Source organism: Poecilia mexicana, unplaced genomic scaffold, assembly GCF_051168715.1.
Source record: "Poecilia mexicana isolate PSO_F unplaced genomic scaffold, ASM5116871v1 scaffold_6, whole genome shotgun sequence".
NCBI lineage: Eukaryota > Metazoa > Chordata > Actinopteri > Cyprinodontiformes > Poeciliidae > Poecilia > Poecilia mexicana.
Genome location: NW_028263375.1, coordinates 7,495,762 through 7,520,795, shown reverse-complemented (window position 1 = coordinate 7,520,795; position 25,034 = coordinate 7,495,762). Strand labels below are relative to the sequence as shown.

General features: G+C 38.2%; 1 protein-coding gene across 1 annotated transcript in view; it reads right to left on the bottom strand.

Annotated features, from left to right (window-relative positions):
- The window catches only part of il34 (interleukin 34), a 65,563-nt gene extending 46,861 nt beyond the window's left edge, over nt 1-18,702 (bottom strand). Inside the window, exons 1-2 of the mRNA XM_014973779.2 lie at nt 17,687-18,702; nt 4,801-5,019 (exon numbers count right to left, since the gene is read on the bottom strand). Coding sequence (XP_014829265.2) covers nt 4,801-4,840 — 40 coding nt within the window. The 5' untranslated portion in view covers nt 4,841-5,019; nt 17,687-18,702. The remainder of the gene's footprint in view (nt 1-4,800; nt 5,020-17,686) is intronic.
- Between the last annotated feature and the right edge of the window lie 6,332 nt (nt 18,703-25,034).

The following is a 25,034-nucleotide window of genomic DNA, read 5'->3' as shown; positions in this document are numbered from 1 at the left end:
TGCTAGGTAACGAGGCAGTGCCGGCTGATTTGTGATATTACATTTGCAAGGTTTTTGAAACCAGACAATAAAAACATTAACCTGATGCCAAAAAATGGAGCTAAAATATTTGTAGGAAACGTTGATTGATACCAAATCTTTTTTGTGTTTTTTTTTTTGGTACTTTTTTTAAATGTGGCAGGGCTGGTTGACCTTTGATGATCTCTGGAAACATTTATTAATATCTTTAAAATGATAGCAGCACAAATGAAAATGAAAGTTTTGCTGCACAAACATTTGACATCAATTTAATTTAATATGAAGACTTTAGGTTGGTCCAGTCATGCAAACGCCACACAGAAAAGGCCAGATTTAAATTCATGACAAAAATCAACATTTTTGTCATGAATTTAAATCTGGCCCTTTAAATCTGATGCAAAAACTAAAAAAAAAGAAAAAAAGAAACATTCGACAAGCTAGTTAAGATATAAACTAAGGAATGAACTAATTCAAGACAAAAATTTGACAAGATGTAGAAAATATCAGGCCCTAATATTTATTTCTAAAAATGTTTAAAAACAGGATGACAGGTGAGGAAAATCTGGACCAACAAAGAAATCAAAGCAAACAGAAACTAGAATAAGTGATTAAAGAAGATTGAACATGATCTCAACCACAATTAAAACCACTAAAAAACAAAATCATACAAATGTAAATGATCAAAATAACATGATTTACAAGCCACAAAAAGTCTGAAAATAAAACATGGAAATTAAAGCCATGATCTACATGTAACCACATCAAACCGGGAGTCTGAGCCCAACAATCACCACAAATATTCAAATCAAATGACCAACGTGGAGCTTCAGGGCTCTTTGGAAATCCGCACCTCCGCCCTTTTAAAAACATGTTTTCTTTTTCTAAAAAACATTGGATCCATGTAAGAAAACAAACCAATTCCCCCCGGAGCGGCGAGATGGACGGAGAGCTGAGGGCTTCATCTTCAGCAATCAGGGCGTTGCTCTGGGCTGTCATGTTGAGGAAGCAGATACGGATCACCAAACCGTTTGATCGCTGGTTCTGCTTCACAGAAAATGCTTCATTTATTTATTTTTTTTATTTTACACACTGGCTGCTTGTTTCAGATCTCATTCCTGTCTTTGATTTTGCACTGCAAAAACTCAAAATCCTACCAAGTGACTCTGGTCTAGTTTCTAGTGCAAATATCTGATTTAAAATGAAATAAAACTGACATACATGTAATTTTTCAGGAAGATATTGGAGCTTGTTTTAAGTCAATAATTCCTTAAAATTGCAGAAAAAAGCTGGTTTTATTGGCAGATTATTTCTCCATGTTATAAGTGAAATAATTCCCAGTTACTGCCACTTTTTCATCAACAAGGAATTAGACTTAAAACAAGCTCCATATCTTACTGAAAAGTTACTTATAAGTCAGTTTTGTCTTCATCTTTTGAAATCCGAGTATCAATCGATCGGCTCTGCTCTGAATTGATTCTAGAAAAGCAAAAATGGACGAACCTTTCACATGTTAGAAGATTCATCTTTTGCTACAAGTGTTTACTACTACTTCTTATTTAAGAAAGAAACTGAATTATTTGTTTATTTGGATGCTTTTAAAATTGCTGAAGTAGTTTAATCAAAAGTGATAATGTCATTATCAGATTCAATGATTAATAGTCGTTAATTGCAGTTATAAAAAAATACCTTTTTATGTCTAAACTGCACATGTGGAGGCAAATCTGTAGAAAATAAAAGTAGTTTAAGTCAATTGACTTTATATTATATTAATATAAGCTATATGAGGTGTGTATCGTCATATTAAGCTGAACATTCAATGTGAAAATATCAAATCATTTTATTAAACTGTGATTTAGAACAAACTGTGCGAGGCGTCAAAACGCCAAACGAGCCAGGTAAAGTCCAACTTTCATTAAATCGTTTAACGTTTGAATGTTGTTTCTGCTGGACAGTCCGGCCGAGCTTCTGCTCTCCGTCCAGCAAAAGGCCGTCGTTTGTCTGAAGGGAAATTATTTATGCCAAATCTTTAACCCTTTAAGCCTCAAATCTCCGCCTGGATATTTTTGCTTATTTTAATTGTACGAAGCTCTTTAGATGCCCTGTGAGTAAATATTTTTGCCCATTTCTCCATAACAATTGAAACTTTCCAGATCTAGCAGTTATTTACAATTTACAGTCTATTAAAACGGTTTCATCAGATTAAAACAAAGAAAAACATTCTTCCTGCAGCGGCAGGAGTGAAATTACCGTAATAAGCCGAAACTGGCTGGAGAGCGCAACGTCTCGGCCGAATATTAAGCTCCTTTTTTCCCCAATCAAATCAGAAACTGATTTAATCGCTTTGCGGATTTCCTCCAGCAGCGCGGCAACACGCTTCGTTGGTTGATTTTATTTCCATTTCAAACAGACGTCTTGTTTAATCACATCAAAACTCTCTACCTCCCACCTGCTTTAAATTACAAACACATCTAGATTTGAGACCATATGAGGAATTTGTATTGAATTTCATTCCTTTGTGCCCAACCTGATCCGAAGCATTCCCAACTCTGGCCTTGACCTGTACTTAACTCACACCTTTACTCTATAAATAAAGACCAGGCTTTGGTCCCTGCAGGGTTTTCCTGTCTTCAACAGAAATGGTCTTAAGTGACATAAACAAATATCAAAAATGTGAAGAAAAAAATAAAATAAAACCAAAAATTGTTGCCATATTTTCTTGAATTACCTGATCTGACTCGGATATTCTGGTAAATTTCACATAAATACTTCCTTACGTTTCATATCACTAAGAGACAAAATAAATATCTGCAGAGTTAAAGAGTGAGTCGATTAATTAATTAAAGGACTCAATGTGGGAATTTAAACAGCAAGGTTTGCCAGAAGAAAGCTTTTATCAGTCAAGCTGCTCAAATAATTTTAATTTAAGTAAAGAAAACAGTCAACAAAGCTTCAAGAGAACCATATGGGTCAGTTATTTAACCTCATAATCGGGAATATTCTGCTCAATTTGGCTCCGCTGTGAGCAAAGTCTCACACAAATGCTACAAAACAAGCAAAAGAAACTGAATTCACGCCTGGTTCTGCAAACCAGCAGCAGGATAAAGATTTAGCCTCAGAAAAAAAAAAAAAAAAACAATCAAGACCTGCGGCCTGCGGTTCAGCCTGGGAAGAGAAATAAAGACAAGAAAACAGGATCGTCTCTGTTTGAGACATTTTATATCCAAAAAGTAAAAGGTCTAAAATGGGTCAGATGTTTTATTACAAGTGCAAACGTGTTATAAATTATGTTTTTTTCCCCCAATTTGACCAACTACCTCCTTTTACAACAAACATATCTATAAAACTGCTAAACCTTAAAAAGATTATAGTGATTATGTATTTTAAAATGGTTCCACTTCACTGCATGTTGGTCTGAAAAACTCATTGCATGATTTAAAACTGATTTGTTAGCTCCGTCTCACTCAATGAAGCAATAAGAAAGATGTGGCAAAGTCAAAGAATGGATATGTGCTTTGCACCAGTTGCTAACCAGCTAGAAAAACTTTGACCAATTGCCAAAAGGAGAGCATTGCAACAGAAAAGTGGAGTTATAAAGTCATGTATAAATGTCTCTGGACAAAACAAACTTAATCATTTTACCTCCAAGTTTCAGGTCCCAGATTTAGAACTTGGGTTTTTTCATGAAGCGCCAGGGAGGAAAGGGCTGTTCTGGGGACATGAAATCCATCTTGCATTGATTAAAACGTAGAAAATTCAGTGGTATTTAATTACAAATATGAAAAAGTCAGTGATCAAAACGCCGGACGGAGCAGTCATCCATGTGCTTCAGTGGAAAAATCCAGTTCAAATCAGCATAAAAATGAAACAAAAACACAAACATTTGGAAAACGGCACCAAGTAAATACATTTACATTTAGTTTGTACATTTAGTACAAACTAAATGTTGATTTTAACATCCCAAAACCAGAATTTTTTTCCAACATGTAATCGTTAAATTTAACTTGAGTTTATAACTGAGAAAATTTTCTTGTAAAAGATTTTTAAAAAAAGAGAGAAATTCTGTCAACTTTAACGACATATATTTTGTTTTGTGTGACAATTTGCATCTGGTTTTACTCCAACTTTAAGGCTTTTTAATGAACAGAGGCTCAGATTTTAAATGCTGTAGCTCCTAAATGTTTCAATCTAGATGCATCTTCTATATCAGAGGCATCTGTTTAGAAAGCTAAAGTAGCCAAAGTCATTATTCCAGAAAGTTGTTCTTCTGAATTAAGAGGTAAGAGGTAAGATACTGACTGACTTGACTTATCCAACATAACCCCAAGCTCTCCCCTGAAGTCAGTAAAATTCTGGCTTGTTTGAGTAAAATCTGCTCAAACTGCGTCATTGTTGTGATTTCCATAAGGATGAATGAATTAAAGTGAATAACGACTGTCCACCAAAAACCTCAGTTTCGATCACATTCAGAAAATTCAATCGTTTTTCTTAAAACAGCCAAATATCATCACCAAAAGCTTTGATAACACAGGAGACCCGTACAAATTCTGCAGAAAAAGGTTCATCCAGTTTTGTTGTTTTGCAGCGAAACGAGACGAAAACCCTCCAGAACTGAGACATTTCTGAACTGCAGGTGGTAAACTGAACCCATGCAGACCTGATCATCCATCACACAGTCCTCACTATCACTGACATGTAACAGGGAGCTTTCCTGCCGTCAGCAGATTGAGCTCAGATGGAGAATCAGCTTGAACATCAGCAAAAAGCGAGGCGTGCGTCTCTTACCCAAAAGGCCCCCCAGGAAGCACAGCGACGGTTGCACCATGCTGCTCGGCTTTCCCACGGTGCTTCAAACGCAGCACACACACAACAGCGATGTCTGCAGCTCTCCGCTGTGCGGATGGACACGCATGGGGCGGCTGCCTGCCTCAGCTCTTCATGGCACCGGCGAGCCTCTCAGACCGACTGAGGCAGCTCACAGCTCCAAACTCTGCTGCCGATAGTCTGGAGGAGAAAGCAGAAGAGAGGAGAATCCAGCAAATGTCTGCAGGAGTCTGACCACGACCTAAACTGAGCTGCGAATAAACACGCACCTTGTGGGTTTCCTTACATGTTTTCATTTAAAACTTGAAATGTTGTCAAAAATGTTTATTGGATTTTTTTTAACGCCCAAGTGAAGAAAGAAAATTCAGGTCTGAAACAAAACCAAATGTATGTGAAGATAAAAGTCTAAACCTTTGGCAAAAAGTAATTAATCAATTAATCACATGATGAAGTTACATAACCTTAATATTTTCCATTTAATTTACTTTATATTTCAAACCTTTTTAAATACCATGATACATATTTAGATAACTATTTGTTTGAAAATGAGGTAGGCAGAAGTATGAACTTATTGACCTTTTATGTCCATATGTATTACATTATTCTTTATTTTAAAAATATATATTTATACATGTTATCAAGAAAACATTCTGATTATTAATACTTTTTGAAGGGTAATTTTGCTTACAGAGATATTATAACACATTTTATTTATGGTTTCAGTTGTGTAATAAATATATATATTATAAAACAGGTAATTCAAGTACGGCCTGCATGGTGGAATTACAGTTCAGACCAGCAGCACAGGTGGTTGATGCAGATGGAGACTTTTCATCTGAACACAGGGTAAAAACTGATGCGTATATCTTTGAAAAGGATTAGTAGAGCCTCCTGCGCAACCAACAAGAATGCAGAAACAAGTGGTTTCTGGACGGCAAGCCAAAAGCAAAACACTTGTTTCTTCCAGCAGCCATTGTACAACATATACACCGGCAAAACCAGCTGACCAAACGTGCTGGAGCTCGTCATGGGTTGCTAGGTAACGGGCGGAACTCTGCTGCGGTTGCCAGGTAACGGGTGGAACTCTCCTGGGGTTGCTAGGTAACGGGCACTGCCTGCTGATTTGTGACGTTACGTTCTGAAGGTTTTGAAACGGCTCATTTTCAAGATAAAAAAAAAACATGAACTAATTGCCAAAAAACAGCTGTTTTTTGCTAATAACTTGGGCTGTTTTTAGAAGCAGTAGATTTCCAAATGGAAGAACAAAAATGTGCAAAACGTGAATTTTGCATAATAGGTCCCTTTTAAGAAAGGTGAATGAAAAGTGAGTGTCCACTATAAAGGGTCACACTTCTCAGCTTCCTGAGGAATGTTTGCCCTCGAACAGCGGTCTTCAGGAACTTTACCGTTGTGGATCTGCTGTTGGAGTCAGGAGAGTTTGGTCGTCTTCTTCACATGTGTTTTTTGGATCTGGAGAAAACCTGCGACCAGGATCCTAGTCTAACCAGAACAAGACCTGTGCATGCATTCTCACCACAAAGTGGATCGACTTGAGAAGACGGAGCATCCAAAACTGAAGCTGCCATCAAGGCAACTACAATATATTTAATTCATTATTTTAATGTTTGGTTAGAAATGGCAATAAATGCACATTCATGTGGGTAAAGTTCAATTATTTGGTTAAAACACATTAAGATGTAAGGGGGAACTTATCTTTTGTTCCACATGCCACATTGTTGCCCATGGGGAATCATTAACTGGCACACCAAGTACTCTGCCCACTTCCTCCTTATTGAACACTTCCAAAGACTCGATTGGTGCTAGCACTGCATGTGACTCAAAAATATTGCAATCACAGAATAATTGTTTTAATAAAGTATATTATCCCAAAGGAACATTTGGAGCAGCTACCGTGTTTCACTAACAGGATTTTTCAGAAAAATTATGCATCTCTAATTTTAACTACTTTTTGCATTAAGAGGCCAAACTTTGGTCTCTGGCTGGAACGTTAACACCAGGAAACCAAGATCCTGCACGTGCATGGAAAGCCTTTTGTGTCTGAAGTGTTTATAATAATAAATCTGGCTGGTGGAGCAGAGCTGCAGCCCAGAATTTAAACCGGAGACAGAAGCCAAACGGTGGATGAATTCAGGAGCGAAGAGCAACGAGCGGCCTGCTCAGATTCACAAAAATATCCGGGAGAGCTGATTGGATCGGACGGAGCCTCACAGCCCAGGAGGACAGCGACCCAAAACATTTTGGCAAACCGGTCCAGGAGCTTTCCAGAATCCAGTTTCATCACACTCACTACACAAACACTACATTTCACCAAGTATATCTGGTCTAGTTTCCAGTGCAAATGCCTTATTACACTTAAAATAAGACAAAATGAACTTATAAGTAACTTTTCAGCAATTTATATGAGCTTTTATTAAATCAACATTTCCTTAAAATTGATGAAAAAGTAAAAGGTACATCAGCAGATTATTTCACTTACAACACAGGAAAAATGTCTTATTATACGTGAAATAATATGCTGACTTTTTAAGCAAGTATTGACTTAAAACAAACTCCAATGTGTTCCTGGAAAGTTATTTGCAAGTTGTAATTGCACTAAGGTATTCACACTAGAAACCAGACCAAATTTACTTGGCACGACTTTGTGTTTTTGCAGTGCAGAAACAGAGCTTTATTTTGTAAAAACAAATAAACCAGCTGTTGGAAAAGCACCAATGTTGCTCAAGCAAAAGCTTAAAACTACTTATTTGTAATAAATCTATATTTAAATGTAACTCTTAAACCTGTCTTCGGCTATTTTTCTTCGCAAAATCAACTCGAAGCCAAAAAACAAAAAAAACCTCTGCGTTGTCCGACTGAAACTCGATCATGCTCTGGTAACCATGTGCAACTCCAACTCTCAGACTTTACGAGTCCAACGTAAGACTGTTTTGACACAGAGACTCAAAAACAGAGTTCCAGCAGCGTAAATAGCTGAAGACTCTGGCAGGCAGCGGGAAGCGAACCAAGAGGAAAGTTCACACAGCCAAGGATTATCCAGAAGAGTCGAGAAAAAAAAAAAAAAAAAACACTCCTGGAATTGTAAAACTTCGATGGGAACTCTAAAGTTTCTGATATGAAGTTACACATCAGTGAAGCATCGCCTGTCCTGTTCCTAACCGGTAGTTTTCTGCTCATGTGGTTCCATTTATCACAGCTGTCAGGGTTATTCTGAGACATGAGCTCCGACTTGTTCGTTAGAGGGACTTAACAGATGCAGTGGCTCGTTGAGACTCTTAAACTTTTCAGATTGTTTGAGCCCGGAGCGATGTAAAACAATGTTCTGCCATCAAGACAGAACATTGCATCTTTCTGCATCTTTCATTGATTATGAATAAACTGAACCTTGGCATCGTAACACAGGGTGGATCATCGTGGCATACATGTTTGTGATTGCTTCAAATGTTTCACGCTGTGCGCAAGGAATCAATATGATGCGCCACACACACGGCGCACGCAGGAGACCGGCGCCGTCCGTAAAGGCCTCAAAGCCTCGCCAAGAGAAGAAAAAATTACAATAAATTACAAGCCGTGCATAAAATTAAATCAAAACGAAATAAAAACATTACGTAACCAGCTTGTTGTTCCAGGCGCAGAATGTGGTTTCAAACGAGGCCGACTTTTTTTTATTAAAATTGATAAAAATAATAATTTATGTTAAGAGAAACAGCAGCGATGATGTTTCAGCTGAACTCATTAGTTCCTCCTCAGGGCAGGCGATGTGGACCGAGAATTTTATTGCAATTTTTTGTGGAACTAATGAGATGACCATAAAAATGAAAACAAATACTTATGGTACAGCATTCATTGCCCCAAATGCACAAATAATGTTCTTGAAAAACGTTTCCGTTTGAGTTATATCTTCCTCTGGACACCAATGACTTTATCATCATAACCTCACACAGAAACACCATTTAATCACATTTTCAAATGTTCCGATATTTGTTGAGGCTCATGGATCAGAGGAGAAAATAGTAAAAAATAACATTTAGGATAATTCTGTAAGTTCTGCTCTTTATTAAATGTCATTAAATTTAATTTACTGAAACATTGAGATCTGAAACGTCCATCATGTCTGAAATTGTGTCTCTGTCTCTTTAAGAAGCTCCTGCTCTTTCTTAAACTCCGCCTCACATGATGGCTCCTCTATTAACCCTTTAACTATGTTTTTACCAGAGGTAGCTGCTATAATGAGCTCAGCTGATGAGCATTTTCATCAGGTGTTTGCTAATTGCTGCTGGCTAGTCTGAAGGAGCTGAGTGAGGGAAGAGCTGCTCTGTGAGATGGAAGCTCGGAAACTGCAGCCTGAAGGCGGAGCGAGGTTCATCTGAATGGTTGCCATGGAGATTAAATCATTTCTCAAACAAAATAAAAAATAAAAAAATCAAGGCAAAACTCCAGGTTTGTTTTTGATGAGGGAATCACGTCATAAAAGTAGATTTTATATAATACTGCCTTTAAATAAAGCAGAACGGGTCGAAGCAGACGGTATCTGGAGTGCTCCCCTGCAGACATTTTAGATGCTACAACCCTACAAATCGCAGATTTTCCGATTATTTAAAAGTCCTCTAAAATTTAATTTGTTTAGAGGACGAGCAGCAGGAGCCAAAGTCTGACCAGCATTTATTCAATTTAAAAATTAAGTTAATTCATAAATAGTCTAATGCATTTTACCATCAGTCACGGTGCTAAAAAGTCAGACAGAGCTCCCAGAGGAGGATTTTGATGGATCTTTGAGGCTTGGAGGTCAAGTCCTGGTTTGTTTAACGGTGCAATTACCCGGCTAATTACCAGGTAAACGCTGCAGGAAAGCTGCAAAAATCCTGCCTGGAAAGAAAATATCAATCTGTTTTACGCCTCCAGTTACATTTTCAATCCTTCATCTTGTGCATAAGGGAAATAAGGGTTTTTATAAATGTCGGATTATGGAGTTTGGCATCTTTTCTTAATGATTCTTGGATTTCAGGTGGAGAAAGTAGCTGGAATCGAACTGAAAACATTCCGAAAACCACTTCCCACTGAGCCGAATCCCCTGTCTACGCTCTTAAACCAGATGCTCTGAGTTAGTTGGACAACATGGCGTTGAAAAATAATTTGAAAATCCATCTCAGACATGTTTTCCTGATTTATTCTGCTTTATTGTTGCATAAAAAGCCCACACTGATGTTAGTGTGACTGCAGATAGTTTGTGAATGACTCATTACTTCATTGATGTCTAGCAGAGTTGTGGTCGGGATCAGCTGGACACTTTTAGCCTGGAAACAAACCAACACGTGGGAAAAGATCTGCTCTCCATTAAGACACGACCTTCAGCAGTAATCCAGACTACAAAGGAACTTTCAGCTGCAATCCTCCACAGAAAGTGAAGATTTGACTTATTGTTTGCTTTTATAAAAGCTGCATCAAAAAAAGAGGAGGTTTGGAAATCTGAGAAATCATCAATCAAACTTCAATCAACATTAATCATAATGTTTGTGCACACAAACAACGAATTTGACTTTGGTTCTACTTTGGTCTCAGTGGAGACGATTTTAAAATAAACACATAAGAAGAAGATGTGTATGGTATTGATCTGAGCTGTTGATCAGAGAGCCTGGAGGACAGAAACTGTCTGGGGTTTGCAAACAGCGCTCTGAGGCGCCGACATGAAGGTAAACGTCTAAACAGTCTGTGTCCAGGATGTGTGGGGTCTGCAGTGACGCTAGCTGCCTCTTTCCTGACCTTTGACCTGATTAAGTCCTGGATGGATGAAAACATAGGTTAGGGGTTTTAAGGTTAAGGTTCCCTGAGGAATCTCTCTGATTCCTTGTCTGCCAAACTGGGTGTGAAAACACCCTGAGGTTCTCCCTCTCACCCACCAGGCACCACAGGAATACAAAGAGTCATAAGAAAAATCTTTAGTCTCCAGCTCTGGTCAGCATCACCTCGTTTCAAACAGAAGGCAGACTCCAGAACGGTTGGGACGCTGTGAGATCTCTGCGCCTCTGCTGTAATGGATAATCGCCTTGTCCTTTGTCACAGAACAGATTCTCAGCTAAGCTGCAGGAAAACATGAGATCATAGAGATAAAAGCAAAAGTTTACAGATTCGGTCCAGTGTGAGTGTTTTTGTGGGGCCTGTTCTCCGGGTCTGCGTTGGTTTTGTCTTCTTCGATTCCGTCCCATCCCCATTATGACGATGCTTCTAAACGCTGCGCTCTCTGGATTTTGTCAGGAAGATCACAGTTAATCTTCCGCATCGCCCAGAAATGCCTCTGATGTCCTGATGGGAATCAGGTCTCTGAGAATTCAATCAGCAACATGTGTCATAAATTTACCCAACTATCATTAAAGACTCAGCATGTCTGCTTATTAGCCATGCAGTTGGAAGAACGGTGTAATTATGTTACTGGGGATGAAACTAATCAGGAAATAAAACCGGTTTTAGACATTCCTCCGTTTCTGCTTCAGATTTATGGGGAAGAATTACACAAATATTGACTAATTTGAATTATGACTCACTATTTCGACCTGTGACCCCCCCGAAATTTACACTCTCCCGCTCTGTCATCGTCCCTTGATTTACATCTCAGGGTGAACTTCTTTAGTCTCTGCAGCTCCACCTGACTGAGCAGCCAGAGAACTATAACTCAGAGAGTCCTGCAGGGCGAACACGCCGTGGCTGCAGCAGGAGGTCAACACGCCGCTGCGAAGGGCAGCAGCCGAACACAAACCAAATGTTCATGAGGATAAACAGATCTGTGCAGCGGTTACAATTAAAGCTAACGTCCACAATGCAAACAAATATGAATCAAAAAAGTCTTTTAATACGTAGTTGGTGCTCTATTAGGGCCATAGTAGATAGAAAAAAAGGAGGAGTAAATTTCATCAAAAGTAAAAAAAATCTGAAATTTTTAGATTAATCTCAGAAGATTTACAGAGAAAAAAATTTAAATTTCGAAAACTCGAAACTAAGCATTTTCCAAAAAACAAATAAAATAAAACAAAACAAAAAAAGTGGAAATTGGCTTTTCAAGCCAAATTTCAGTTTCAGAAAAACTCTGAAATTTTGAATTTTCCATCATATTTTTCTACATTTTTTTTGAAAATTTTAATGTTTGAAAAGTCAAAAACTTGTGGGAAATAACTCAAATGTCCACGTTTTTCTAGAAATAAGCATGTAAATTTCCGAGTTTGAAAAGTCACAAATTTGCAAGAAAAATATCAGCAATATTGAGATTAATATCAGATTTTCTAGAAAAAAATACATTTCTGAGCTCACAAAGTTGAAAATTTGCAAGAAAAACACTGAGTTTTTTTTTATCAATCTCACAAATTTCATACAAAAGCCTTTCTAGAAATTTTTAAACTTTTGAAAAAGAAACGTTTTCTCTAGAATATGTCTGAGATTAATCTCACAATTTCTGAGATTCTTTCTCATAAATATTAAACTTTTTTAGCTCAGAAATTGAATCAAATTTTATTTTAGAAAATTTCTGAGAATATTCTCAAAATTTCTGCTTTTTTTGTGGAAATATACTCCTTTTCTTCTATCAGATTCAAATTAAAAAATACGTTTTAAATGATTAGCTTAATTAATTAATAATTAACTTTATTACTCCACTACTAAGACGCTTCTGTTCCAGTCAGAAATTGTTGTAAACTCTTTACCAGTATGAATTATGGATGTGCCAAAAAATAGAAATTTATTCACACAAGAATCATGTTTGTCATTTGCTATGATCGATTTAAAATGTCCAAATATCAATTTGAAAAAAACAAAAACACGCTGCAGGTTGGCCTCTATTCTGTAACTCCACTGGAGGGTCAGAGGTCACCACACAGTCGGCTGTTAAACCACCATGTGGTGACAGTTTGTTTGTTATGAGACAGATAATCTGTGAAAACATCGATTTCCTCCACTTTCTCCCTGAGCTGCTGAAGAAACGCACTGATCAAAATCAACCAATCAGAGCCAAGAGGCGGATCTTAGTCCTGCCAATCAAGCTCATTTGAACCAGCTGTGGCGCAGCAGAGAGCAAGGGGAAGGGTGTGAGCAGCGTGTACACCGACATGATTAACAATGTTTCTGGTTGTGAGTGGAGTTGGATTTCTTCACAGATTATTTGACTCAAACCAAACTGTCACAGCAAAGTGGCAGGTTCAACAAACATGTGAAAAACATATTTCTCTTAGAAAAGTTGCATACTGCAGCTTTAATTCAATAAAAAACACTTTTCTCCTGACAGCGTTTGGCTCGTCTACATGGCATCTTAGTGTTGCAGCAGAAAAGAGTCCAACTTGTGAAAATACAGAATTCTCCTTTTTAAATGTTGTCAGATTAATTTGTTGCAAAGAGAAATTGCTCTCAATCATGACCACTCACCAGACTAGCAGAGTTATGTTGTTTAAAGTAAGATTTAGGTGAATTTATCTGAGCCTGTGTGTTGGATTTTACACCTTCAAGAGAAAATCCAAGGTAAATTTACAGTCGTGAATCCCAATTGATGTTTTTACAATCACAAATGTTGCGTAATCTTTCCAACTTGGAAACAGAGCGGTCGAGATAAACCACCAAATTCAACCCCATAAAGAGCGTCGACTTCTGACTGTATCTTTATTCCAACGGATGAAGCCCCAAAAACAACATATCAAATATTTTACTCCTTCTGAAAAATGCCAGCAATCCGTTCCACTGCACCGGGAACAAAGCAACGAATCCCTGCAACGGTTTTGATGGAAAATCCCAAAACTATGTGGGAAATTATCACCAGATTAGATGCAGAAGCATAAAAACGTGTCTCCCAGAGAGGATTTCTGGTGTGAAAACAGGGATTCAAAGAAAGTGAACTACAATTTCCAAACTGCTTTGTGTTGCATCACATTGTTCATTAGGTTTTAACTTATTAACTTAGATGTTGCGCAACTTCAACAGGAAACACATTAAACATGAACAGGCTGGCAATCAGTCGTTTTTTAACTGCATCACATTTGCAATCAATGTCATCTTTTCTTAAAATATTGTGTTTTTATTAACAAGGATAAGTAACTACATAAATTACAACGCAGTACTTAGTTACCACAGGTCTGAACTGGATCCGCGCCATGCAGCGTAATGCACCCCAGGGCTTCCAGACCAACAAAAAGATGTGTGAGACAAAGACACATGAATAAACATCATGATGGAGATTTTCCTAAGGTTTTCCTGAGCGATGGAGAAGGAAAATGAGTCAGACGATGTGAACAAGCTGCCTCCGATGTCCCACTACGATGTAGTTCACTACTTAGTGAACACAAAGAGACAAGATGGAGGAGCTGCCAAAAAAAAACAACAAAAGACAATGAAATAGATTTTATAAAGAGGAGCGCCACCTACAGACGGTTTAAGACAATGATTTAAAGCATTGAAACAGAGGCTTTTACCAAAATAAGCAGCCATTTTGCTACATTTGACACGAAAAAGCAGCAGGAATTACAGAGCTGCTCAGGTGTAATTACCAAGAAACGGAGCTGCAGGAACTCAGACAGACAGTCCTGCTGAAACGTCTGCGCCTGTGCAAAGTGTTGCTAAAGCACCTTTGCTTTCACACCGACGCAGCACACGAGGAATGCAGCTTCCACGCACCTGGAGAAACTGAAAACGCTGCGCCCGTGACCCCGCCGTGACCTTTCAGGACCAGGAAGGCCGAAGCAACCCTCACTCAGTTTAAACAAACATCTCTAAAGTATCGTTTCTGGGTAAATGGCAAGTCTAGTTTCATTTTATTTTTGTTTTTTAATCTTGTCCTAATGTGAATACTGTATTTGAGTCAGAAACCTAAAAATATTTTAAATTACTGAGCACATTTTAATCATGTTGCATTTAGATATATTGTGTGCTGATGTAACTCACCTCATAGCAACTAAACCTACCAAACGGGATAAATAAAGTTGATCGATTGATTTAACGTCGATCAACTTCCTTCCTTTAGCCACATTAAAATTAAAATCCTCTTTTTGTTAGAAATCCAGCTGCTGAATAATGTCACAACCACTCTCTCAGAAAATGCTGAGTCACTGGTTGCCATGGTGATTTCTCCATCATTTTCTTTATTGTAAAGCAGGTGACAGGTGAATCCCACAGACCCACACAGAAAAAGACAAGAATTTAAAGCCTTAAATAAACTGTAACTCTGTGAAAAGTGTTTGTCATATTAAAAATATTCTTTGTATGCGAGTGGGAGAAGCTTCTGGAAGCAACATTTCTACATTTTTATGAGTCTCCTGTGTTTACTGTGGGAGATATGAAAGACTAAAGAGCGCTCCAAACGGTAGGGAGGAAGTAAAAGGTCACCTGAACTGAACGTAAATGAGAGTTTAAGTGTTTTAGTGTTCACCCTCTGAACTCTGGTTGATTTAAATTAAAACTGCAAGTCACTCAGCACTGGGTGAAAACAGGCAGGAATATTTACATTTCTACATAAATGATGGATGTAGAAATGAAAATGTTCTGTTTGACGTCGTATTTGGGCCATCAGAGATGGAACAAAAAGAAAAGAGGAGTTGTATCAAAATAGTCAAATTTTGAGATTTTTTATGTAAAAAAAAATCTCTTTGAAAAGTCAAAAATTTGCTACAGTGAAATTAAAATTTTTTGAGATCTCAAAATTTTTTGAGGAAACGAACTTGGAATTTTCTGAGTTTCTAAAGTAAAAAATGTTCAATTTTAGACAATTTTTCTGAGTTTAAGACGCTGAAAATGTGCGACTTTTCATATTGAGAAATTTCCTCCATTTTTCTAGAAAACTTTTGAGTTTAATCTGAAAATTTCTGAATCTTATTCTGGCACATTTTCAACTTTTCAAACTCAAAAAATTCATTGATGTTTCCAGGAGGTTTTTGATATTAATCCCAAAATTTCTGATTTTTTTCTAGAATTTTTTTAAATTTTCAAACTCAGAAACTTCCATGTTTTTTTGAGAAAATCTCTGAAATTTTTTGCAGAATTTACTCTTTTTAAAAAAATCTACAGTGGTCATAATACACTGTTGTAGTTCTGTGGTAGAAAGAGAAAATTAGTAAATTTTGAACAGTTTTCTTTATTCAAGTAAAGAGCAACTTCCTGAGAGCTGTTTAAAATCTGAACATTTTTTCTGCTGGAAAGTCCTGAGAAGAGGGTTGGTTCTCTTTATTCCCATCACAGAAAACATTTCATTGTCATTACCACACATGCATTTTTGTTGTTGTTGTTGTTTGGGTTTTTCCACCCTCACAATAGAGGTGAAAACCGAAGTGACTCTTAGAAAAGCTGCAGCAGGCTGAGCAGTGAACCAAATACGTCGAGACGAGAAGAGAAACCGCCTTCAGATGCAGCACAGGTTGAATTTTTACCCTCTGGTTTGCAGCCCAGACGGTTCTGATGCATCACCCCCCCGGTCACAGCGACCGCAGGACGCCCACAGTCTGAACCTCACCAAACCTCATCTTAATCCTAAAACTACTGACGCCGCCCAAAACGTTAGCATGCAGGCATATATGTATATAAAACCCAAAACCTCAGGCTGGTTCTGAAATACAGCAGCAAACAGGAGGAGGAGGTGAAGCACGCGGGTCGAGGCTGACTCACTCCATCGCTCGCTCCGGTTTATGTTTGCACGTTTTGGTCCAGAATGCTATAATCAAATCCCAAAACAAAACGCTCAATGTGCTGAGGAATGCAGAGCGTGTGAATCAGATGAGAAAATGTCAAAGAACATCAAATTAACATTTATCTGCTGAAAGAATCACATTTTTTCATAAAATCACTTTACATTTTCCATGCAGAAATCAATTCAAGCATCATTATTGATAACATAGTTCATTTTTGTAATGTGATAAAGCCCATATTTCTTTAAGAAGCTAAAAGGAAATCAGTTTTAAAAGCTCTTGATGAAAGAGAGAAAAGCACAAAAACTTCTGCAGCAGAGATCAGAGATGCATCATCAGGCTGGAACTGAAATCCTGCTACCTTTGAATTTTTCAGATTCAACGACAAACAAATTGTGACAAATATTTGATTTCCTCTCTGAATAAAAGTTTTTTCCAACCATAATTTGCTTTATTTTAAGCCAGATTGAAACCTATATGAACGTCTGCAAGGATTTACATAAATATGAAGCTTTAAGGTTGTTTATTAATATGTAAGAAGGAAAACAAGTATTTTTATCTTGATTTATAAGTTGCAAGACTGTTTATTTGAATATTTAGGCAAGAAAGCGGATAGTAGGTACTTCAATGCATAAAAACTCAATGCATCACCTACAGACTTGTTCTGCTGTTTCTGTGCTTTCAAATAAACAAATAAATGGAATAAAAAGATAAAATGTGGCAACAGAGATCAATAAAACAATAACTGAGTCTCAAAGATCAAAATAGACTCACATTAAAATCAGAAAAATGAGGTAAAAAGATGTTCGTGCAGAAGTTCTGGGTGCAGCGCAAACTCTGTCCCTGTTTCCACAATTATCTGATGTAATTATCTAAATTATTTCAGGGGAGCAGAGGCGCACCGCTTCCACCTCTCCACTCCGCAGCTGAACCATGAGCAGACCTAGCTGTGACCCGGATGATGCGGCTGCAGCCCTAATAAAGAGTCACAAATGTCAACAGCGAAACTTGCGCAACGTCTGACGCAAAGCCGGAGGAACGCACGTTTCGCGCACCTTGACGAAAGTGAAAGTGTTGCACCACTGCGCACTTTCAGATAGAAAAGCCCCTCAGCTCAGCGGGGTGTCCGAGCTAGAAACGGTCTCACCTTAAAACCTGAGCGCTGTGACCGTGGGAACTGCCCTTACCTTTCAGAAACCGCCTCCACGCCCAGAAAGTCCTTCCAGAAAAGCCGCAGCAGGTAAACACGTAAGAGGACGCAGCAGCTCGACTGTCCCGCTGCGCTCCGGGGATGCGTAAAGTCTCTGCGCGCTCAGACGCGTTGGCCGGGTTGATCTCCTGTCATCTAAGCGGATCGATAAGAATCCATTCACAGAGCTGTGCGTAAAAATCGGCGTGCGAAGGTCATCTTCGGTTCAGTCCACGCGTGGAGCGCCGCGATCTGTGGCTGTACGTTCCGCCAAGTGCGCAACAGGGAGCCTGCAGCTTCTTCCAATCACTTCACACCTAAATACTGGCTGGATTTCAAAATAAAAGCACGTCTGCGCACACCTCCAACCCCCTGGAAGAGCAGCCGACTTCCTCTTTTACAAAGCAAAAGCACAACGAGGCAGCAGCGCCGCAAACCTCTCAGCGGGTTTTATCATTAGATCAATAAAAGTAATGAATGAATTACTTCCCCTATAAATCTCTCACTGGAACTCAGAAGGAGATTGTTTCAGGAAGATTTTAACTCAAATCTTGATTTATTTGCTGCAATCTACTCGGTTTCCTCAAATAGAAACTTTTTAAACTTTTTTTTTTGCTTTAATTCTGTTTTTTATATTTTTTATTTATTGTCACTTTGCTGCTGTTTCACTGAAATTTCCCCATTTTTGAAGTAGAAGAAGAAAGGATATTTCTTCTTCTATAATTAACTGAACTGCCTTCATTGTTTTAGGATCAATTGGAATGTGATTGAATTTAAATTGTTTTTCTTGTAAAGTGTCTTGAGATGACATTTATTATGAATTGGTGCCATATAAATAAACTGAGTTGAATTTTTTACATTTAAACAATTAAAATAATGATTTATTTTATTTTATATAATGTTGAATATTAATTGTTCATGTACATTTTATATGTAAACGTGGAAATTCAGATAAAAAGTTAAATGATTTTAAAAAAAAACCTTCATTTAATAGAATATTTTATGTATCCCCACGTCTCATCGACAGTTATGTTAAACCAAATGTTATCTAAAAAGTATTTTTCTAACTTTTTACCACTTTTAATGTGACATAAATATTGTACTTCTTAGTTTTTTCAGCTTAACTCTACAAGATGAGGTAGAAACCCTTAAAATAATCCCAGGTTTTCATTTTTTGCTCCCAATTTTTCACATTGTGAGGACATTTTTTATTTACACATCTCTTCAGGTGGATTTGTTTTGGTCAAATTAATTGTTGGAACAAGTTTGTCATATGATGAGGATCAAAATATAAGCAAGATGAAAATAAATGTGCATAGTTTAGTGGAGATTTACTGGAAAAAGAAAACATAGAGCACAAGAGGAAACGAAGCAGGGCAACGATAGAAACCATCAGAATGACAGACACTTTAATACTGCAGTGAACACAGACGGGTTTAATTAGCACAATAAATGTCGGCTGTGAGGAGATTATGCTGAGGTGACTGTGGTAAAACCAGGAAACAGAGAAAATGACAGACGGAGCAGAAGACGAAGCGAGGATTAATCAGACCACAGCATAAATTCAGAAACAGGAGCAATGGAGCAACTGGAAGCAACTGGAAGCAACAGAGCAACTGGAGCAACGGGAGCAACTGGAAGCAACTGGAAGCAACTGGAAGCAACAGAGCAACTGGAGCAATAGAGCAACTGGAGCAACGGGAGCAACTGTAGCAACTGGAAGCAACAGAGCAACTGGAGCAATAGAGCATCTGGAGCAACGGGAGCAACTGGAAGCAACTGGAAGCAACAGAGCAACTGGAGCAATAGAGCATCTGGAGCAACGGGAGCAACTGGAAGCAACTGGAAGCAACTGGAAGCAACTGGAAGCAACAGAGCAACTGGAGCAATAGAGCAACTGGAGCAACGGAAGCAACGGAAGCAACTGGAAGCAACAGAGCAACTGGAGCAATAGAGCAACTGGAGCAACGGGAGCAACTGGAAGCAACTGTAGCAACTGGAAGCAACAGAGCAACTGGAGCAACTGGAACAACGGGAGCAACGGAAGCAACTGGAAGCAACTGGAGCAACAGGAGCAGTGGGAGCAACTGGAAGCAATGGGAGCAATGGGAGCAACGGGAGCAACAGAAGCAATGAAAGCGTGAATTAAATGGATCTCATGGAAAATCTAGAGAGTAACCAGAAGTTAAAACTGCAGCAACAGAAGATAAAAGAACAAAACAAAACATGAGAAAACTGAAAACTATGAATGAAGAGCTGAATATGGAAAGCAATAAAGATTTAGAAAATTTCAGCAACAACATATGAAACAATATGAACACAAAGAAATACGTTGTAGAGGCATATTAAAGGAAAATGATGGAACATTTGATGATCTTCTGGTTTTTATTAGTCAAAAGCAGCTCTAACCAGTTGGGTTTTTAGTCTACATTTAAAGGAACTCATGTTTCGGCTGTTTTGCAGTTTTCTGGATGTTCGTTCCCGATTTGTGGTGCATAGAAGCTGAATGCTGCTTCTCCATGTTTGGTTATGGTTCTGGATGCAGAGCAGAACCAGAACCATAAGACCTGAGAGGTCTGGAAGGTTGCTATGACAACAGCAGATCTTTAATGACTGTTTGTGTCGATCAGAGATTTATAAACAGAAGTATTTTAAACGTGCAAATTCAAACTTTGCACATTTTCTACGTCTATTTTGGTCTCAGCTGCTTCTATACACACATCAAACACTAAAAAACACCAGGTGTTTTTTGACAATAAGTTATTGTTCATGTGTCTGGAAAATGAGCCATTTCAGAAACCTTACAAATATTACGTCATAAGAGACCTAGTGCTGCTAGCAACCCCAGCAGAGCTCCAGCATGTTTGGTCAGCTGGTTTTACTGATGTATGCGCTGTACAATGGCTGCTGGAAAAAACAAGTGTTTTGTTGTTGTTTCATAAAATGAAATGAACAAATTTTGATGAACATGATTGATTTGTAAAAGTAATAAAAAGGGTAAAACATCCAGTGGGTAAATATTTTTTATATTAAATATGTGCATCACTTACGCCATGCAGGGAAAACAGAATCATCCGAACTTATTTCAGCAGAATCAATGTTAAAACGTGGAGTAAAGACATAATAAATTCATGTTTCAAATGTTATATCTAATTACAAAATAGAGAAAGCTTCACCATAAAGCTGGATTGATGATTTTATTTTTTAATTTTTCAGTTTATCTCAGCTCTCTTCTTTCAAGTCAATTAAGATTTTCAACTCACTTTTGCAGGAAAATAAACTAAGACAGACCAAAAAACACCTTAAATAAATATATATAAATGCCAGCTGCACTTTATACGGATGGTTTACAGTTTTAAGACTGGAAACACTGAATTCTGCAGAGACCGTCTCAGTGAAATGCGTTTTAAACCAAGATGACACATTTCGTGGTATTTTGGAGGCTGCAGTGAAATAAAACACCAATAAAGAAGAAGCTGCTGAGTCGGTGGTTGCTATGGTGATTTTCCTCTTTTGAAAACACACAATGGATGGAGCGATTGACAGTTTCAGGGTTATATTTCTTGCTGATTGACTTTCAAACCTCTGTGATCACAGATTAGGAGCCCAAAGGGGGAAGTAAAGTTGGATGAATTACAAAATTAATTACATTATAATGCTACTTTATTTCTCTTTAAAGACTTTCTGAACCTTTCAGAGAAAGGACTGTACCTGAGAAGCATGAGCAGGATAATTTGGACTCATTCTTTCCACATAGTGCTGGAAATCTTTGGCCACAATTTGTTCTCCTTCATGACCAATAAACAAACCAACTAACCTGTTGGAATGCAACATCTTAGCTTTATTTCTGACGTGATTTATTTTTTAATTCTGCAGTGTGGTGGAGATGACGCGGTGGAAACATCGCTTTAGAGGAATGTGGCGGGCAATGCCCCGTTCCCCCGTGGGCTTTCCCGTCTGAGCTCAGCAAACACGTGTGGTTGTGGGGAAATTTGTTTTGGTCTGGTCCAGATTCTGCTTCCTGACTACTGGGATTCCATTACTGCGTTTATTTGGTGACAAATGAGAGTGATGTAACGCCGTTTGGTTCAGGTTTCTCTCCTCTTCTGAATATTTTTATCTCGAAGTTGGAAAACATTTGATGCCGTTTTGCTAATTTGAACACAGCAAATGATTATTGATTAAATGTCAGCTGCCTTGACAAACAGATCGGATCCATTGATTAACTGATTACTGGCCAGCTGGGTGTCAGCAAAATATTAAGAGAAAAAAAACATCTTATTCTGTTTTTTTAATCCCAATTATTAATTTATTCATCATTATTTTACTCTGACTTTATTCAGTTTTTCTAGTTTTTATCATAAATATATTTTAATTTAATTCTGGTTGTAATCTAGTTTTTATTTGAAGGAAATAAAGTTAAATTTACTCATATAGCACCTGTCACACACATTGAAATCACAAAGTTCTTCACAAACACACTTATATAAAAACTGACATTAAAATTAGGATATCTAGATTTTGTCCTATGTCCTTGTTTAAATTTAGATTGTATCCTGCTTTCTCTGGATTTATATATGCAAAAAAAAAAAAACATTGATATAGAGTATAGTTACTTTTTAAGGCTGTTTTCAAATCTAATAGTCCGGTGGACTCGCTTCGATTTGGGACCAAAACTGCAATATTTCTTACATTTTCAGCTCTTGCGGTTCTCCTTCACACTACGAACCAAACCCGTTTCCGTCCTCGCCCGTGGGGGCACTGCACCAACAACCACTAAAGAAAACAACACAAAATCTTCAGAAGAAGACATGAGCACAACTTCCTTTTCCAAAGAATGTACATAAAAATGCTGTGCCATCAGATTCTAGTGGCTGTAGGATTTCTTTTTTGTCTTTGGCAAAAGACAACAGACTATTTCTCCGGCCAGCACAAGATGGGAGTTTGTTTTGGTTGTATTTACCCAGAATGCAATGCGCAGTAGTCCACTTCCAGCTTTTGGAGCAGTCTCTGTCCGCTTGCCGTCCATGTAAGCATTCAAACCACACCAGAGTTCACTTCAACCGAACCGAGACGGAGGTTTTTACACGGACCAGATTTTGATTTTTGCTCCAAATCAGAGTTCGATTGAACATTCACAGCTCCACAAACGAACCGGACTTTCTAGTGATTGAAGTGGACCAAACAGGGCTGATGTGAATGCATCGTAAATGACTAGGGAGGGTTCTGATTGGTGGTTCTTTACCACGACGGACCGGGTCCATCTGGAAAGAAGCAAACCTAGCAGGTGGTCCATCACACCAATGGAGGTTAGACTGTTGAGGATGATATGATGTGGGATAGAAACCAGAATCAAACTCTTCACAGGGATAATATTTTTAGTGAGAGGATCATGAACCTGTAAAGCAACTTTTTTTTAAGGATTTCAAAGCAGAAATGTGAGGTCTGAAACTGGTCTGGGTTGGTTTGAGTGACCTGAATGAAAGGGGCTCTGCTGTGTCTGTTAAACAGGCATCAGCAGCTCAGACACCAGCTGAGCTTTATGAATTAAAATGGAGAAAAGGCAACAGAAAACCCCTTTAAAAAGCTAGAAATAACAAATCAAAAAGACAGTAAAACCACAGAAATGTTTTCTCCCTCACCAACAGCGGTGACTCAGCTGGGGCAGAAGTGCTGGGTTGCTACCAGTAAAGGCCCTGCGGTCAAACTAAGAAGTGTTGTTTCATCGACTTCTGCCTTCCCTTCTTTTGTCAACCGTTACTCAAGATATGGAGCGTAATCTCGGCTAAACGCAGAAGTCCTCATGGATTACATCTGAGACGATAACGGACATTTGCTCCAGATGCTTTGCAGTGATTTCTGCTCTGACCGTATCGATCGGACGTTTTTCCGGCTGTGGCTGAAGGACTTTAACCCCAAACCAGAGTCACATGTCAAAGAAAGTAATAGTGGGAATTTTTACATGCAAACTTCAGATTACAAACATCGCTAATTGGAGTGGTTCCTCCACCGATCAATAACTGCAACTGGCTTTCAACCAGAAAACGATAACAACAGATAAAGTGGCTGAAAGCAAGAAAGGATGGAGAAGTTTGTAATTTATATCAAGCCAAGTTTATTTGTATTGCACTTTTCTGTAACAAGACAGTTCAAAGTGCTTTACATCATAAAAACATAACGCAGTAACCAATTATAAAAGAAGCAGTAAACCTTACATTTTCTCAAAGCCCATCATCTTGGCCACTTCAGAACCTTGAAATGCTTCTAATGGAGCCGCATCTAATGGTGCGTTTACACCAAACGCGCTTTGAGCACCAGGTGCGTCTGGTTTACACTCAATGTCTATGTGGCGCGTCGGACGCATTGAACGCGTTCGACGTATCAAACGCTCCAAACTGCTCAAATCGTGCCACAACAGGCCCTCGACGTGCCTCCACATTGACTTTGAAACCAGATGCACCTGACGCTCAAAATTGCACTCTTCTTTCTTCTTTCCCCAACCACACACAGTTAAAGGGTTCAGAAGTGGAAGACAACGTATGATGGATACAGAGAAAGATGGGTTCCATTGAATATCAGTGCAAAATTCACACATTTTACTCTGTGCTGTACAATGGCTGCTGGAAAAGACAAATGTCAAATGTTTTGCTGTAGACTTATCATCCAGAAACCACTTGCTGCCTTTTTGCTGGTTGTGCAGGAGTCTCCACTTGTGCATTTCAAAGTAGTACAGTTATATGACTGCTAATGTTTGCAGCCATTTTCACATGCAAATACAAGCTGCAAGCAGCATCTTATCTGGATTTAAAATGACAAGAGTCCATATAAAACAGCTAATTCTGAAAGAAAGTCAAAATAGCAACTAAAATCTCATTATCTAAGAATTATGTTGTGCAAAAAAATGTAACGAATATGTTTTGTGTAGACCATATACCTATTCTAACCTGTTCAAGAAAGCATAATAGGTCACCTTTTATGACCTATTATAAAAGGTCATATATCGGTAATTATATGACCTATTACATAACCCTTTAATTGCTAGCTTCTTCTGCAGCAACGTTTTTACTGAAGGATTCATTTTATTCTTCATGTTGATTCCTGATTCTTCATGAAATATATTGTGTGAAACTTGAGCGAAACTTTAACGGTATCACACGCTCTCTTACAAACATGCAAACATCAACAAATCGTCTGTTTTCCACAGGTAAGTGTCAAAGTAAAGTCCCACATTTGTTTATCTGGAGCAATGCGATCTTACATAACAACTGAAACCAACTTTGTGTGTACAGGTGTCGTGGTGGAGGGTTGTTTGGGCAGAGAAAGCACAACCAGTCAGAACAATGAGG